Genomic DNA, 19339 nt, shown 5'->3' with positions numbered 1-19339 from the left:
GTGTTGAATTGCAGTCTCCCGTAGGTGTCCCTTGAGAGAGGTTTTGAAAGTGGGTAGTGATCCACATTCCTTTACAGCTTTGGGTAGGGCGTTCCACATTGATGTGGCATAATTGCGAAACGTGTTTAGTCCCTTATTTGAGCCGAATCTGGGTTTAACATGATTTGTGGAGCTCCCTCTGGTGTTGTGATCGTGGTATTCACTGACCTTTGGGAAGTATTTTGACATGTACATGGGTACCTTGGTCGTGTAGTGTATCTTGTAGACCAGGCCCATTGCAAGTTGCTGTACTCTTATCACACTTTATACACACACAGGGGAAGTAACAGTTAGTCAGCACTGCTGAATACTTAGCAGAATATTCAGGATGCTACATACAGTTTCTTCCCCCTCAAATATATATATACTCTCTTTTTAGACTATTTTTGTATCATAAACAGTACTACATATTTGTATATCGTGTATGTCATAAATGTATAGATATAGCAGTACTGTATATCTGTATGTTGTGTATGTCATAAATGTATAGATGTAGCAGTACTGTATATCTGTATGTTGTGTATGTCATATGTCATTATGAATTGAAAATGGGGGACCCTGATGTAAACAAGACAAACGTCTTTCTCTGGTCTGCATCCCCTTAACAATTGTATGTATTAAGCCGTACTGTACTGTACCCATTCTGCAATCTGTTAATAACATTTTCAATCAATCAATCAGACCCCCCCTCCTTTGGACTTTCCGGACCTGATGGTTTTAGTTCTACAAAAGTTAAATATCTATTTAAAATAAAAATATTATGAACTACTAATTACCACGGTTTTGTGGGTGGGTTACATCGTAATGTGAAAAAAGTGGGGAAGTCCAATAAAACAATGTACAGTGTTACTTGTTTATACAGTGTGCCCCCCGGCCCCCCCCCCCCCCAACCACCTCCAATGTAAATTACCCAGTATGGTTGTCAATATCCCAATGTACCCAACCCCCCCCACCCAACCTCCTCCAATGTACAGTTTCTACGTCAAATGTATATACTCCCTTTTCTTGACTCCTTCTGTATCACAAACAGTACTGTATTTGCAAATCTGGTATGTCATAAATGTATAGAAGTAGCAGTACTGACTATCTGTATGTCATGTATGTCATATATGTCTATATGAATTGAAAATGGGGGACCCTGATGGAAACAAGACAAACGTCTTTCTCAGGTCTGCATCCCCTTAACAATTGTATGTATTGAGCCGTACTGTATTGTACCCATTCTGCAATCTGTTAAATAAAGTTTTCATTCATTCATTCATTCACACCCACCCTGAAACGTAACGAGGTTGCCAAGTTTGGCAATAACCTACATAGATTGAGGAACGGTTAATAGGATATGTAGCATAATGTATGCCTGGAATGGTGGACCACTGAAGACGAGTACACTTTTAAAAAGCGTTATTAATTAACTGTTAAAATACATTTAAAAAACCAAAAGGATAAAGAAATAACGTAAGACACCCTTCTTGTTGGAATATCCCATAAGGGGGTTTCTGGAAACCTGGCAACCCGAGCAGCAGAGAGAGTTCCAGGAACAATAACAATAACAATAACACTCAGCTCTCTCTGAGCAGCGGTATGATTCATGTCCAGCTGACAAACAGCTGCTGTTACTGCGCTGGCAGCTGGTCTCCAAGACGCAGGTAACCGTGAGATAATATATATATATATACATATATCAGCCTGAGCTGTTAAACCAAAGTGTTCTCCAGTGTTTTCTTGTTAGTTAGTTCATCCACTGTGCTGCTGACTGGGCTAACGGCAGCTAGCTGACCGCTGTATGTAGTCCACTGACCTACTGTATACACTGACCAACTGTATGTACACTGACCTACTGTATACAGTATACACTGACCTACTGTATACACTGACCAACTGTACACACTGACCAAATACACTGACCTACTGTATACACTGACCTACTGTACACACTGACCAACGCACACTGTTTTGATTGATTGATTGAAAACTTTATTAACAGATTGCAGAATTGGTACAATACAGTACGGCTCAATACACACAATTGCACAATTCATAGTGACATTTATGACATACAGATAGACAGTACTGCTACATCTATACATTTATGACATACCATATTTACAACTACAGTACTGTTTGTGATACAAGAAGAGTCTAAAAAAGATGATGTCATGTATGTTGTGTGTATGTCATAAATGTCACTATGAATTGAAAATGGGGGTCTGCATCCCCTTAACAATATATAGATCGATAGATAGAAAACTTTATTGCCATTTCAACACATGGTTGATTGGGATTTGTCTTGGTGCCAAACATATACAGTATAAAAACATACAATAATACATGCAATGCAATCCCTACAATAGAAGTTGTACTGTATTGTACCCATTCTGCAATCTGTTGATAAACATTTCAATCAATCTGCTCTGCTGTTTCTCATATTGAGTTTCATTGGCGATTTGACTATCTTGGCTTTATCTAGTTAGCGTGACTATCTTAATTAGATTCTATTCTATTCTAGCAATGAACATACTAGTATATGCCTAATGTTCGGTTGTACAACATTTCTTCATAAACTACTCATAAGTTTCGCACAGATTTGTGCATGCAATTTATCTTAAAGCCTCCTGTCTCCAGTGTGTCCATGCTTGTTATCTGGTTACATGTGTTTGATTGATTGATTGAAAACTTTATTAACAGATTGTAGAATGGGTACAATACAGTACAGCTCAATACACACAATTGTTAAGGGGATGCAGACCAGAGAAAGACTTTCGTCTTGTTTACATCAGGGTCCCCCATTTTCAATTCATCAGGACATATATGACATACATGACATACAGATAGTCAGTACTGCTACATCTATGACATACCAGATTTGCAAATACAGTACTGTTTGTGATACAGAAGGAGTCAAGAAAAGGGAGTATATACATTTGACGTAGAAACTGTACATTGGAGGAGGTTGTGTGGGGGGGGGTTGGGTACATTGGGATATTGACAACCATACTGGGTAATTTACATTGGAGGTGGTTGGGGGGGGGGGGGGGGCGGGGGGGGGGGCCGGGGGGCACACTGTATAAACAAGTAATACTGTACATTGAGGGGGGGGGGGGAGGAGACACTGTACAAACAAACAAAATTGTACATTGAACTATTGACAACCATACTAGGTAAATGACTGTACATTGGAGGGGGTTGGGTTAGGATATTTACAGGGGCCAGTGTTGAATTGCAGTCTCCCGTAGGTGTCCCTTGAGAGAGGTTTTGAAAGTGGGTAGTGATCCACATTCCTTTACAGCTTTGGGTAGGGCGTTCCACATTGATGTGGCATAATTGCGAAACGTGTTTAGTCCCTTATTTGAGCCGAATCTGGGTTTAACATGATTTGTGGAGCTCCCTCTGGTGTTGTGATCGTGGTATTCACTGACCTTTGGGAAGTATTTTGACATGTACATGGGTACCTTGGTCGTGTAGTGTATCTTGTAGACCAGGCCCATTGCAAGTTGTTGTACTCTGTCGTCTACTCTAAGCCATCCTAGGTTGTCAAAGTGGGCAGGGGTGAGGTGGGTTCTAGGAGTAAGGTCAAGCAGTAGTCTGACCAGTTTGTTTTGAGATGTTTGTAATTTTGTTTTTAGCGCCTTTGAGGTGCTTTGGTACCATGAGGTGCAAGCATAGTCGTAGTACCCCTGAATGAGTGCTCCTGCCAGAGTCTTCAGGGTGTTCTTGTTTACCAGAGAGGAGATCCGGTACAAGAATCGAGTTCGTTGGTTGACTTTTTTTTATTACATTGGATGCCATTTTGTCACAGGAGAGATTAGCCTCTAGGATGGAACCCAGGTAGGTAATTTCATCTTTCCTTGTGACAATATTGTCACCCACTGTAACTGAGAAGCCGTCGGTCTTGCTGAGTTTGTTATTTGAACCGAAGAGAATGGACTCTGTTTTGCCCATGTGTAATGATAGTTTGTTATCAGCGAGCCATATGCAGATTCTGCCTAGTTCCGAGCTGAGGGTTTTTTCAACCTGTAACTTGTTCTTGTCAGAGACCAGCAGGGCTGAGTCGTCCGCAAACAGGAACAAGTTGCAGTCACAAGCTGACGACATGTCATTTGCATAAATTAGGAACAGTAGCGGTCCTAGTATGCTTCCTTGTGGAACACCACAGCTCACTGTGAGGGGGGGGGATAGGGTACCGTTTACCTCCACCATCTGTTCCCTCCCCTCAAGGTAGGATTGCATCCAGCTCACTGATAGACTATCAAAACCAATTGCTTTTAGCTTGTCAATCAGAATGGAGTGATTGACCGTGTCAAAGGCCTTTTGTAGGTCCAGCATGACCATGCCGCAGTATTTGCCTGCGTCCACCTCTTGTTTGATGTGGTCATTCAAATAGAGAAGGCATGTGTCAGTGGAGTGGGATGTTCTGAAGCCAGATTGGAATTCGTAGATTAGATTTTTTTCCGCTAGGTACTTTTCGACCTGTTCGTAGACTATTTTTTCCATGACTTTCGAGATGGAGGTGAGAATAGAAACAGGGCGGTAGTTGCCTGGGTCTAATTTGCTGCCCTTTTTGTGCAGAGGGGTCACCCTCGCAATTTTGAAGTCCTTGGGGACGTGTCCCTGTTTTATGGAGAGGTTTATTATGTGTGTGATGATTGGGGTGATGGCGGCTGCTGAGTCTCTGAGGAATTTGGAGGGGATGTTGTCATGGCCAGTGGCCTTGTTAGGTTGGAGGGCGCTCAGTTTATTGAGTACCTCATCTGTTGTTACCATTTCCAGCTTGAAGTCGTCCTTGCGGACCCCTAGGTTTTTGTAGTAAGCTACTATGTGTTCTACCCCATAAAGCCCTGAGTGGGAGGGTAGTTTGTTTACCAGTGTTGTGGCTATGTTTGTGAAGAAAATGTTTAAGTAATTGGCTACATCCAGCTTGTCTGTGATGAGCGTGTTGTCCGTTTTTATGTTTATGTTTGAGAATCTGGTTTTAAGTTTTTTACTGCATCCTAGTTGATTATTGAGTAATTTCCAAGTGTAAGAAGAGGGACTGTGGTTTCTGACTTAAACAAACTGAAAACTGTTGATTGATTTAACAGAACCGAACAAAGACACAAAACAAACAGGCGATGTCACCTCCAACAGTCTAGTCATGGGGGGCGAGTCGGGCGACCAAAGATCAACTGAGGTTCTGTTGAAGATGACATGATTTTCTGGTCTGCATCCTCTTAGCAGTTGTGTGTATTGAGTAGGGATGGGTACCTTTCACATTTGAACCGATACGGTACCGGTACCTGTGAATCGATACCGGTACCCAACGGTACCTTTTTTCGGTACTTTAGTCTAAAAAAAATTATTTACCTACCTCAGTCGTGAAAAAAAAATCCTAACTTCAAATAACTACAATTTCGACCGTTTTCGGCTTGCCATTGCTCCAACTGCTTTGTTGTTGAATCAAGTCAAATCCTAGGTAAGCATATATTGTGCTTGTGAACGTTGACATGAAAATAAAAAAGGTAAAAAATAAATAAAAAATAAAGTAAAAATAAAAAAGTTTATTTTTTATTTTTTATTTTTTCGGTATCTCACTTGAATCGATACTCGGTAGTACCGACGTGTTTCGGTTCGGTACCTCAAAAGAACCGAATTCGGTACCCATCCCTAGTATTGAGCTGTAGGCCTACTGTATTGTACCCATTCTGCAATCTGTTAATAAAGTTTTCAATCAATCAATCAATTTACCTCAGAGTGCAAGGAATTCTTTGTTTTTCTTGACTAAAACGGCCCTTTCTCATCCAGAGAGGAGAGTGAGAGCCCTACCATTACTCGCCTAGAAGCTTGATTGCATTCCAACTTATATCCAAACTATATATTTTATATTCAGTTTAATCACCTGTACATTGTATATTACTATTGCAATAGGCATTGGCATACACCTATACTTGTAGAAAGCCATGTCAGGTGTTTCTTTATTAACCCTTTCACTGCCACACGACAGAAGGTTAACCCTTTACTATCACACAACCGCATCGCCGTCGGTTGTGTGATTTGTAAAGGGCTAACCTTCTGTATTGTCACAGCTGTCGTGTGGCAGTGAAAGGGTTAATCCCCTTGGGGAAATTCAAGTGTCATAGCAGTGTCATGTGGGGAGGGGGTTGCAGGTAGGAGAGGTACATAATACAACATGGAACAAAGTGCAAACGTAATGATAATAGTGATAACAGTAGTGAGTGGCATGATTCAATCAGACAGTAGTAAAGTAGGGCTGTACCGAATGTCATTTCTTTTTTTACATTCCAAGCTTCTTGAAGTTTTCGAATGAAGCTTTGAATGTCTGTCGTCATATTTTATGACGTAATCATATTATTATTATTATTATTATTATTATTATTATTATTATTATTATTATTATTATTATTATTATTATTATTATTATTATTATTATTATTATTATTATTATTATTATTATTATTTTTTTTTTTTTTTTTTTTTTTTTTTTTTATTTTTTTTTAAATATCCTCAAACAAAATCGTATATTTGAATAAATTAATCTGATTAAATTAGTATTTTAAAAAATTAAATCAACTTTCTTTAATGAATATAACTCGTCAGTTTCGTCAACATGAATTATCCAATAAGGGCATGGTTGGTACGAAAGTGATGGTGGCGTCTTGATGGAGCGCCGAGCGCCAAGCGGATGCAGATAGGCTACATCATTTATGATAAATGTTTTATACATTTTTTTATGACGAGTCATATACTATAATAGTATAATACTATAATATTTGTGTAGCCTAATCTTTATCTGCAACTGTGAAGAAAAACCCCATTGGTTTAAACAGAATGAATAGACGCATACAAAAAAAAATTATAATAATTAAAAACTAAAGAAATTCGAATGTTAATTTAGACTTCGAATGTCAACGTTATGAATGAAGCTTCGATGCTTCGAACTATTCGGTACAGCCCTAGACAGTAGTAATACTGATGATGGTGTACATGGTCCAAATGTCAAATAATACATTTGAATCTACTCTAAACTTCCTATGAATCTCGCTGCAGTTCAGCCTATTATTTATCGAAAGAGACCGTGCGGCGTTCAGTGTTGCACCTCTCAGACTGGCTGGTAACACTAGGACACAGAGATGCGCAGAGACAAATAATACGTGAACGACGACAGAGACACAACAAGACTTTTTAATATGTTATTTGTGTCACATTGTGGAATCTTGAGCCTGTCTGATATTGTGTTTGGCCACCACAAATACATCTGTGTATGGGAATTGGTTGGTGCTGAATGCTTGGTTTTCTGTTCCCTTTCCCTTACTTGTGTCATCTCAGTGGTGTGAAGGGATCCCCCGTCGTGGGATCCATAAAACACTCATCTACCTTCCTATGACACTTTATATAAAACACTATCTATCCACCTTCCTATGACACTTTATATAAAACACTATCTATCCACCTTCCTATGACACTTTATATAAAACACTATCTATCCACCTTCCTATGACACTTTATATAAAACACTATCTATCCACCTTCCTATGACACTTTATATAAAACACTATATCCACCTTCCTATGACACTTTATATAAAACACTATCATCTACCTTCCTATGACACTTTATATAAAACACTATCATCTACCTTCCTATGACACTTTATATTTATATAAAACACTATCTATCTACCTTCCTATGACACTTTATATAAAACACTATCTATCTACCTTCCTATGACACTTTATATAAAACACTATCATCTACCTTCCTATGACACTTTATATAAAACACTATCATCTACCTTCCTATGACACTTTATATAAAACACTATCTATCTACCTTCCTATGACACTTTATATTTATATAAAACACTATCATCTACCTTCCTATGACACTTTATATTTATATAAAACACTATCTATCTACCTTCCTATGACACTTTATATAAAACACTATCTATCTACCTTCCTATGACACTTTATATTTATATAAAACACTATCATCTACCTTCCTATGACACTTTATATTTATATAAAACACTATCATCTACCTTCCTATGACACTTTATATAAAACACTATCTATCTACCTTCCTATAACACTTTATATAAAACACTATCATCTACCTTCCTATGACACTTTATATAAAACACTATCTATCTACCTTCCTATGACACTTTATATAAAACACTATCTATCCACCTTCCTATGACACTTTATATAAAACACTATCTATCCACCTTCCTATGACACTTTATATTTATATAAAACACTATCATCCACCTTCCTATGACACTATATAAAACACTATCATCTACCTTCCTATGACACTTTATATTTATATAAAACACTATCTATCCACCTTCCTATGACACTTTATATAAAACACTATCTATCCACCTTCCTATGACACTTTATATAAAACACTATCATCTACCTTCCTATGACACTTTATATAAAACACTATCATCTACCTTCCTATGACACTTTATATTTATATAAAACACTATCTATCTACCTTCCTATGACACTTTATATAAAACACTATCTATCTACCTTCCTATGACACTTTATATAAAACACTATCTATCTACCTTCCTATGACACTTTATATAAAACACTATCTATCTACCTTCCTATGACACTTTATATAAAACACTATCTATCTACCTTCCTATGACACTTTATATAAAACACTATCATCTACCTTCCTATGACACTTTATATTTATATAAAACACTATCTATCTACCTTCCTATGACACTTTATATAAAACACTATCTATCTACCTTCCTATGACACTTTATATAAAACACTATCTATCTACCTTCCTATGACACTTTATATTTATATAAAACACTATCTATCTACCTTCCTATGACACTTTATATAAAACACTATCTATCTACCTTCCTATGACACTTTATATAAAACACTATCTATCTACCTTCCTATGACACTTTATATAAAACACTATCATCTACCTTCCTATGACACTTTATATAAAACACTATCATCCACCTTCCTATGACACTTTATATAAAACACTATCATCTACCTTCCTATGACACTTTATATAAAACACTATCATCTACCTTCCTATGACACTTTATATTTATATAAAACACTATCTATCTACCTTCCTATGACACTTTATATAAAACACTATCTATCTACCTTCCTATGACACTTTATATTTATATAAAACACTATCATCTACCTTCCTATGACACTTTATATTTATATAAAACACTATCATCTACCTTCCTATGACACTTTATATAAAACACTATCTATCTACCTTCCTATAACACTTTATATAAAACACTATCATCTACCTTCCTATGACACTTTATATAAAACACTATCTATCTACCTTCCTATGACACTTTATATAAAACACTATCTATCTACCTTCCTATGACACTTTATATAAAACACTATCTATCTACCTTCCTATGACACTTTATATAAAACACTATCATCTACCTTCCTATGACACTTTATATAAAACACTATCATCTACCTTCCTATGACACTTTATATAAAACACTATCATCTACCTTCCTATGACACTTTATATAAAACACTATCATCTACCTTCCTATGACACTTTATATAAAACACTATCATCTACCTTCCTATGACACTTTATATAAAACACTATCATCTACCTTCCTATGACACTTTATATAAAACACTATCATCCACCTTCCTATGACACTTTATATAAAACACTATCATCTACCTTCCTATGACACTTTATATAAAACACTATCTATCTACCTTCCTATGACACTTTATATTTATATAAAACACTATCATCTACCTTCCTATGACACTTTATATTTATATAAAACACTATCTATCTACCTTCCTATGACACTTTATATAAAACACTATCTATCTACCTTCCTATGACACTTTATATTTATATAAAACACTATCATCTACCTTCCTATGACACTTTATATTTATATAAAACACTATCATCTACCTTCCTATGACACTTTATATAAAACACTATCTACCTTCCTATAACACTTTATATAAAACACTATCATCTACCTTCCTATGACACTTTATATAAAACACTATATCTACCTTCCTATGACACTTTATATAAAACACTATCTATCCACCTTCCTATGACACTTTATATAAAACACTATCCACCTTCCTATGACACTTTATATTTATATAAAACACTATCATCTACCTTCCTATGACACTTTATATAAAACACTATCATCTACCTTCCTATAACACTTTATATAAAACACTATCTATCCACCTTCCTATGACACTTTATATAAAACACTATCATCTACCTTCCTATGACACTTTATATAAAACACTATCATCTACCTTCCTATGACACTTTATATAAAACACTATCATCTACCTTCCTATGACACTTTATATAAAACACTATCATCTACCTTCCTATGACACTTTATATTTTGCAGAAGGAGGCGGTTACTGTAGCGAGGAGATAAAAGCGTCCTCAGGCCACACACACGACATCATGACATGTGGTGCCGGTGGAAGTGATGCGCTGACTCTCTGTGTGTCGTACTGGGGCTTGAGGGATCACGCTCCGTAATAGGTTCTGGTCTCTCTCCGTGAGCCTGGCAGGCTGGCCGGTTGGCAGGGCAGCGACAGGAAGCCCCCGGTGGAGCCGGAGGAAGTCACGTCCCTCTGCCCACATGAGCTCCGTTGGCTCCTGCTGTCGAGTAACTCAGAAAATAGACCCAGAATAAAGAGGTTTCAGTGACGGCAGTTATTATCACATAGCAGTCGGTATAGCAGCCCGTCTCGTCTCGTCCTAATCCTAACCCTTTCTAGTGGTTCAGTCTGAGCCCCGTCTCATCTCATCCTAACCCTTTCTAGTGGTTCCGAGGGAACTAGAGTCGATCCGCGTGTCGAGTCGTAAAAAAAACCGAAGTTGAAATGAATTTAGCTTTTGCCCGGAGTTGTTGAGCGAAGAGCAACCTTCTTGGAGTCCGACCGGAGTCTTAAAGGAATCTAAAACATCTCTGGGTTCTCCTCTCTGGGTTCTCCTCTCGCTCTCCTCTCCCTCCTCTTCCCCCAGGACGCTCGGGATGCCGGCCATGTGCTAGAGAGAGAGAGAGGCCGGCCGTAGGACCCGGGGGGACGAGATGGGGAACACGGCGACCAAGTTCCGCAAGGCTCTCATGAACGGGGACGAGCTGCTGGCCTGCCAGCTGTACGAGGGCAACCCACAGTTCAAGGAGGCCCTGGACCCCAACACCACCTACGGAGACCCCTACCAGCACAACACGCCGCTGCACTACGCCGCCCGGCACGCCATGGCAAGGCTGCTCAGGTCAGAACACCGTGCGGTGGCTGGGGGTCATGTTTACATTAGATTACATTACATTACATTACATGTTACTTGTCCTTTCGGACAAGTTATGTTTTTGTAGGTTTTTATAGATTTTTGCTACCGGGCAGTCCGGTAGAGAGAGAGAAAGAGAGAGAGGAGGAATGGGAGATAGACCGGGGAAGACATTTGGCAAAGATCACCGGGTCCGGGAGTCGAACCCGGGTCGGCCGCGTTGCACTGCAGTGCTGTATGCGGTGCGCCACTCGGGCACACATTACATTTGATTACATAAAAAAATGTATTGTCATCATGCAGCACAACTACAGTACAATGAAAAGAAGTCTGGCATCCAACCAGAGTGCAAATGTGACAGTAAAGTGCAACAGTAATATACAATGTATAAAATATATAACCGTAACCGTCGGTAGTGTGATAGTAAAGGGTTAACCTTCTGTAGTGTGGCAGTGAAAGGGTTAAGAAAGAACCAACGTATAATATTTCATCATCATAATTTATTTATTCATACATGGAATTACCACAGTCCAACAGTACATATTAATATAACTCACCAAATCCCATGGCCGAAACGAACGGGAAGAAGAAAGATTCTTATATATACCTGCCCCTACACACATACGACACACCGATATACTTATTGCGTAAAACCAAACAGAATATACCCTTTTTGCAAAAATGGAAACATCAACACAACTAAATTAAATCAACATAAATAAACCCATTTTGTGTATCTATCAGTCAAATTACATATCGTCGCCCTCTTAAAATAGTGGCCTAACTCATAATTTCTCGTTTTTCAGGAAACATAATAAACTGAACCATATATAGAATATATTATATTTATTAATAATTTCACACAAAAATGTTATGACAATAGAAGACTATTAACATAAAAATAACGATGTCTATCAATTATGTAACATAAAAGGAATAAATGACTTAGGCCAATTTACGAACATGCCGTTGTGATTTGAGCCATTTTAAACCTGACTTAGGCCAAATTACTTCTTGAGTAAGTGACTTGGGCAAAACGTGTCACTTCTTTTATTCCCATTTCTTTGACAGACAATGGGGAAGGATAAGCCACACTAGCAGGGCACACAGAGACTCAGGAGACAGAGGGCAGTTTGGCCGTGGTTGGCCCTTTAAATTCAATAAAGCAAACTCAACAGTTACAACTCAAATCACTTATGAGGGCCGACGTTCCACTCTACTGGTTAAAGTTGCTTACTCGTGAGTAGTACTTTCGTTGATAAAGAAAAATACTGTCCACAGCCGCTCCAGTGTAAAACAAAGATATCCAAATGGTTTATTTCTCTTCCACAGCGAAGTCTTTCTTTACAGAAGTGGTCCTAAAGCTATTTACCTAAATATTCACGTTACTACTACAAGGTAAGAAAACTGTATTTTCACAGTCTCCAAAATCACAGCCGACTCGACACATGAAAATTCCTCCACAATGGAAAGCCGTAAATCAACTTGCTGGCTCTTTCCACAGCAAAACGGTAGGCTTGGCACCTTGGTTGAGAAATGCAGGCTTCAGTCTATGTTGTTTAGTCTATCTGTTGAGTCCTGTTCAGTCCTGTTTCAAGCTACACACTGCCTGTTCTTCTTCTTCTTCTTCTTAATTGGAATTTCCGGCAGTGTAGAGACGCATCGTGGCGTATTACTGCCCTCCGCACTTCCTTTGACGATCTCTTCTTCTTCTTCCTCTTTCTTGGCGTATTACTTCCCTCCTCAGTTCTTATACTACACTAGTTGTTGTGAAGGGCCAGATTAAACCGAATATATATATTTATTTATATATATATATTTAATTGTATTTGTATATTCTCTAATATTCCCTGATATCCCTTGTATATTCCTTGTACAATATGCATTGAATATCCATTCTAGCCTACTGAACATCCCATAATAGTCTCCATTCTACTATTGGTCGAGACCTTGGTGCCAGGCTGCCATACCCCTCAGACCCAGTTCAAACGTACCGCTCCACATGTACGAACAAGTCCTAGTTCCGCGTAGGAATCTGGCTACCGCACCACTAATGGGACTATTTGTTCATAGTGCGTATATATACTGCGCTACTAAAGTAGGACTTTCTTTTCAGTCCAGTTTCTTACCCTCCAATAGAGTCACAGACGTAAAGCCTCCCCGCGACGCCACGTGTGGGAGTAAGGCCAAGTTCGCCTACCATCGGTATTGAGACATCGTGTATATTAATATTTGAATAGTCATATTTGGCACTATATCGTCGAGTTGGACGTAGTCTATTAAGCTAATAATAGTCTGTTAATATATAGTGCTTCGTGCGGTGAGAATACTACCGTAGTCAGTACCCCATCGTTTCGGGGAGAGAACTGGCTGCTTATCCAGGGTGGTTGACCCCACGTGAAGCTGCACCCGAGGAGCCCCAGAGCCGACGAGCGAGTGGACCTGTATACCGGATTATTCTACCGACGACAGCCCGCCTTCCCAGGCACGGATTATGCTTTGTGTACGTTGATTATTCCATGGATAAAGACCCCCGACACTGCCGTGTGTTGGAACCCCCCCCCCTGGAGAGGACGCAAGGTGAGGAGACGCTCTGCAAGACGAGGTCGCTTCACGTCTCTCCCCCGTGGACCGGAGAGAGCCGGCCCACAAAGAGTCCATCTGCTTTCATCTGTGGTCCAAGGATCGCCGGCGCATTGAACGGCACTACAGTGGGTTCACCTGGGATACCCTTGGCCGGACGAGGCAGCCGGATTCTACCCCCCCCCCCTTCCTACTCCTGTCGGCTTACAAGCGACCGGATTAACCCCCCTTAGTGTATCCAGTATATAATCATTAAAGTATCATTGCTGTTGTTCCTTAAACTATTCCAGGTCGTATATGTACCACCTGCGCCTTCAGAGATTGGACATTCTCTATTGATATACCGACGAATACTCTTGCCATAAAAGTGCATACTAATTCCCATTCATAAATGTGATTGATTTGATTAAGTGCTTGCTCTACACACCATCGCTGTGTAGAAATAAAGACCTATTTCTAATTCGTACATTTGTGTTGGATCCGTTTCATCTACGTGACAGTGTTCATCATAATATATTTATGCCGTGTACTGGGTGGCCGAATATTAAGTACAAAGGTAGTGGTAGTAAGTATCATATCTAGTAATACAGTCAGGGAATTGTACCCCTCAGTTACAATTGGTCCTTCGAGCCGGATGGTAATTAGTGTAATATTAATATAGTGTTATTAATATTGAAATGGCCTATGATGAACACTCCACGAAACGATCCTCCTAACCAACGCCCGCAGCGCGAACGACGGCTCCCTCAGTACTTAGAGGCTTACGCTGTCAGTCAACAACCTAGTCTTCTACTAACAGTAAACGCGGTAAAACTAGAAAGTAAAAGTATGTCTAACCCCAACGCCCAGACTACCCCGACCATAGAGGCCCCTACGGGCTCTAATGTAACTGACCAAGTTCACGGTGGGGACCAGTGGGAACCAGACATGACTTCACACCCCGCCAGTACTGAAGAAGTAGTCCCCGATGAGTCCCGGGAGGAATACAACGCTACCGAGAGAGAACTCGGCACGGAAGAAGACGGGGAGAGCACCGTGGAGATAGAGCACCAAGGCTCCGCAAGGAGTACCCCGAGGGAAGGCTCCCCTATACAACCGCCTTCTCCCAGCGAGGCAGAGAGGACCCTACAGCAGGCCTTCCTCATCAGCCTGAACGCCGCTGCTGAACGCGACCGACTGCAGATCCAGCAGCGGAGCGAAGAAGAGCATATACGTCTAGAACTAAGACGCATTCAGAGAGAAGAGAATGTGGCCCGAGACCGAGCAGACAGCCAGCGAGCAGCTGCTGGTGCTCTACGGGACGCAGAGCGCGACAGACAGCAAGCGCAACTAATAGAACAGCTGATCAGACGGACAACACCCTCTCCCTCCGCCAGAGGCTCCAGGAACTCGTCTAGACACACCTCCAGGGCGGCATCCCCTAGCCGAGTAAACAACCCTGAACTTGACCAACAGACGAGGTCTATACCCCCCACAGACCACCTCCCCCCACCGGTCCAAGCGAGACCTAGCAACCGGGAAGGAGCAGCATATCCTGTGGAGAGGCTAAACCAGAGACTACAAGCACTGGATGACCTAACTGAAGACGAAGAGGAAGAGGAGGAGAACCACGCCCGACGACAGCACAGTACTCTACCGGACCAGGAGGTCCGGTACAGCCCAGGCTATACTCCCGCGGAGCTGCGCTACAGACCCCCGACTCTATACACGGGTGAGCACGACGCACGACCCGCACCGAGGAACAGCACCTGGACAAGCGGGCCATGGTACACTGCCGGTACCAGCCCATACCAAGGAGCGGGAGGAGACTCACCTAGGAGGCCTCTCCCCCAACGCTCGCCGATGTATCCACAGTCAGCGTCATACATTGGCACGCCTATGGTACCCGACTTCACCCAAGAGAACCGGGCCCAGTATACGGAACTCCGCATGTGTCTGGAGACCATGTTGGTGGATGTATTGGATGAACGCCACAAATACGCCATCCTACTGAAGCACTTAAAGGTACCCCGCGCACATAATATAGCGCTCGCCTACGCGACTTCCACCACCCCATACACAGCAGCGCTGGTAGCATTGGACCAGAGGTATGGGCGCATATGGGATTACGTGATCCAGGAGATCCGACACATCGACCGCTTACCCCCAGCAATAGACAATCGAGCACTGGACGACCTGTCCATCAGAGTGCAGTCCCTGGTAGGGATGTTGGGAGCGCAGAGAGAGAAGGGGAGGCATGAACTTTACGCCAACTCAAATGTGGAAAGGATCTTGGAGAAGCTGCCGCCCGCTCGACAGGAGCGTTTTAGGCGGCAGAGAGACCACCGAGACCCGAATGGCCCCGAACCGAACCTCCTCGATCTAGCAGACTTCCTGGCGAGAGAAGTCAGCAGCCTACGGCTAGATACATTCGGACGGAGCACCCCTGGCTCCAGAGAAGGAACCAGACGACTAAATGATGGAAGAAGATCGGTGACTGTGATGCACCAATCGGAGTCAGTACCGAGCAGCAGGAGCCACAGTACCCCCTCCAGAACGGAGAAGTGGAAGATGGTGTGCCCCTACTGTGAGAAAGAACACTGGCTAGCGCAATGTGACTCCTTCCCCAAGCTGAACGCGGAGGAAGCAAGTCAATGGATAAAGTCCAACAAGCGCTGTTTTCGCTGTGCGCGCTCACACATGGCAGCCGAATGCCGCTTAAAGAAAAGGTGCACCAAGTGCGATGGAGCCCATCTGGACATACTTCACGACAGTAACAGACGGCGCCCTTCACCCGCACCATCCAGCAGCAAAGCGAGCGTCATGTACATCGATCCCGCCAGCAGCAGTGGAGCCCGAGTACTCCTAAAAGTAGTGCGTGTGACACTAAGCTACCAGAATAAAGGCCTGGACACTTACGCCGTCCTCGATGACGGGTCAGAGAAGACCCTTCTGCTCGCCTCCGCTGCGGCCCAGCTAGGGCTGCGGGGAAGCGAAACCCAAATGACAATTCGGACAATAAGACGAGATTTGAAGACGATAAAGGGCGAGAATGTCTCATTCTCTATCGCAGCAAGCGGCCAGCCTGAGCGACGGTACCAGATTACAGACGCTTTCACCAGCCAAGAAATAGGACTGTCGCGGTACACATACCCCGTCGCCAAGCTGATGGAGAAATATGTACATCTGCGCAAGTTACCGATCCCGCTCATAGACAATGCTATGCCGACCCTGTTGATAGGCTCCGACCATGCAGACCTCATTGTCCCGATAGACCGGGTTCATACCGGACCCCGAGGCTGTCCTGCAGCAGTCGAGACCCGTTTGGGATGGACTCTCCAAGGCCAAATCTCTCAACCGAAGTACAGCCACTAGATGTCTCCACTCCCGAGTCACGGAGGGAGAAACCGCACTCCTGCAACACGTAGAGCGGCTATGGACCTTGGAACAAAGGCCCTTTAAGAACGGAAGGAAAGACATTCGCTCTAAAGATGACATTTACGCCATTCACCTCCTCGAGACAGGGACCAAGAGAGTCCCGGTCAACGGCGTGTTGAGATACGCCACGCCACGCCTGCGGCGAGAAGGAATGCCTACTTTCCACGCCAAGACAGACGCCACAGAACGGTACCTGCTGAACACGGAGCGGCGCTTAGCCAAGAACCCCGCCCAAGAGAGTGTATACCGCGCTGAGATTGAGAAGCTCATCACAGCGGGACACGTCACAAAGATGGACATTAAAGAGGCTGACCAGACCACTGAATCGTGGTACGTGCCTCACCACAAGGTCCATCACAACGGTAAAGACCGCATAGTATTTAACTGCAGCTACCAGATCGGATCCCAAAATCTGAATAAAGAGTTACTGCCCGGTCCCACACTCGGCCCCTCCCTACTCTGCGTTCTACTCCGCTTCCGCCAGGAAAAGGTGGCCATCAGCGGGGACATTAAAGGAATGTTCCTGCAGGTGAGATTAGTAGAGGAGGACAAGCCCCTGTTACGGTTCCTATGGAGAGAGAAGCCAGGAGATGAGCACCCAGCCATCTACCAATGGGAAGTCCTCCCCTTCGGAACGACGTGCAGCCCCTGCTGTGCTACATTTGCACTACAGAAACATGTAGCAGAGGACCCAGCAGCGGACGAAGAGGTCCGACACAGCGTAAAGAACAGCTTCTACGTAGACAACTGTCTACAAAGCCTTTCAACCCAGGAAGAAGCCGAGGCTCTCCTGATTAAACTCCGCGCCTCATTGATCAAAGGCGGCTTTGATCTCAGGCAGTGGGCCAGCAGCGATCCGCAAGTACTGCGCAGCCTCTCCTCCGAGGACAAGGCAGCCAGCAGCGAGACCTGGATGGCTACAATCCCGGGAGAAGCCCAGGAGATGACCCTGGGATTGGTGTGGCGATTCAAAACAGATTCGCTTCACTACAGACACAAGCCCCTGACTACGGAGCAGGGAAGGCCGGCGGCGGCGCCGACCACCAGATGGAGTGTGTACACAACACTCGCCCGACAATATGACCCGCTAGGATGTATTCTACCGTACACCACCAGGGCAAAAATGATTGTACGAGCATTGTGGGACAAGGACCAGGGCTGGGACGACCCCATTCCCGCACACCTTGCATCCACCTGGAGAGAGTGGGAGATGGAGCTCCACTCACTCCCAGGCGTTAATATGCGCCGAAGCTACTTCCCACCCACGGTGAGGCCAGAGACATGTAAAATGGACTTACACGTCTTCAGTGACGCCTCAGAGGTCGCATACGGATCAGTAGCCTACTTGCGGGCCCAAGAAAAGGGGGGAGAGATCTACACAGCATTTGTCCTCGCCCGCTCGAGAATAGCCCCACGCAAGCAACAATCTATCCCACGTCTAGAGCTCTGCGCAGCCCTAGCCGGAGCGCACCTAGCCACGCTCATCCAACGTGAGCTCACCATACCGGTGTCTAGAACAATCCTGTGGTCAGATTCCACGACAGTACTCGCCTGGATCAAATCGGACTCATGCAAGTACAAAGTCTTCGTGGGAGTCAGAGTCACAGAGATTCAAGACTTAACCGAAGAGTTAACCGGAGAAACAGAGTGGCGCTACGTGATACAAAACAGAACCCAGCTGACGTCATCACCCGGGGAATGCCCCTAGATGACCTCACCCGTCACAATGCTTACAGTGACGGCCCCGCATTCCTAAGACTCCCGGAAGGACAGTGGCCCATGCCTATCCCGAGGGAAGCAAGTCCAGAGGAGGTGGAAAATAAGAAGTCTGTGTTCTGTGGATTGAGCACTGTTATCTACCCAGTTACCCCCAACACACTCCTGATGGGGCGGCTAGATCCCGCGTTACCCCAGACAATGTACCGGCCTGAAGAAGCGAACGGCCGACGAATGT

General features: G+C 43.1%; 1 protein-coding gene across 1 annotated transcript in view; it reads left to right on the top strand.

Annotated features, from left to right (window-relative positions):
* The first annotated feature begins 1650 nt into the window (after positions 1-1650).
* The window catches only part of LOC311223561 (ankyrin repeat and IBR domain-containing protein 1-like), a 211281-nt gene continuing 193592 nt past the window's right edge, over positions 1651-19339 (top strand). Inside the window, exons 1-2 of the mRNA XM_084308341.1 lie at positions 1651-1685; positions 11119-11373. Of these exons, the coding sequence (XP_084164467.1) occupies positions 11186-11373 (188 nt within the window). The 5' untranslated portion in view covers positions 1651-1685; positions 11119-11185. The remainder of the gene's footprint in view (positions 1686-11118; positions 11374-19339) is intronic.

Source organism: Notolepis coatsorum (genome assembly GCF_963971535.1).
Source record: "Notolepis coatsorum genome assembly, chromosome: 2".
Lineage (NCBI taxonomy): Eukaryota > Metazoa > Chordata > Actinopteri > Aulopiformes > Paralepididae > Notolepis > Notolepis coatsorum.
The sequence above is the reverse complement of the archived record's forward strand: the minus strand, read 5'-3'. Positions and strand labels throughout refer to the sequence as shown.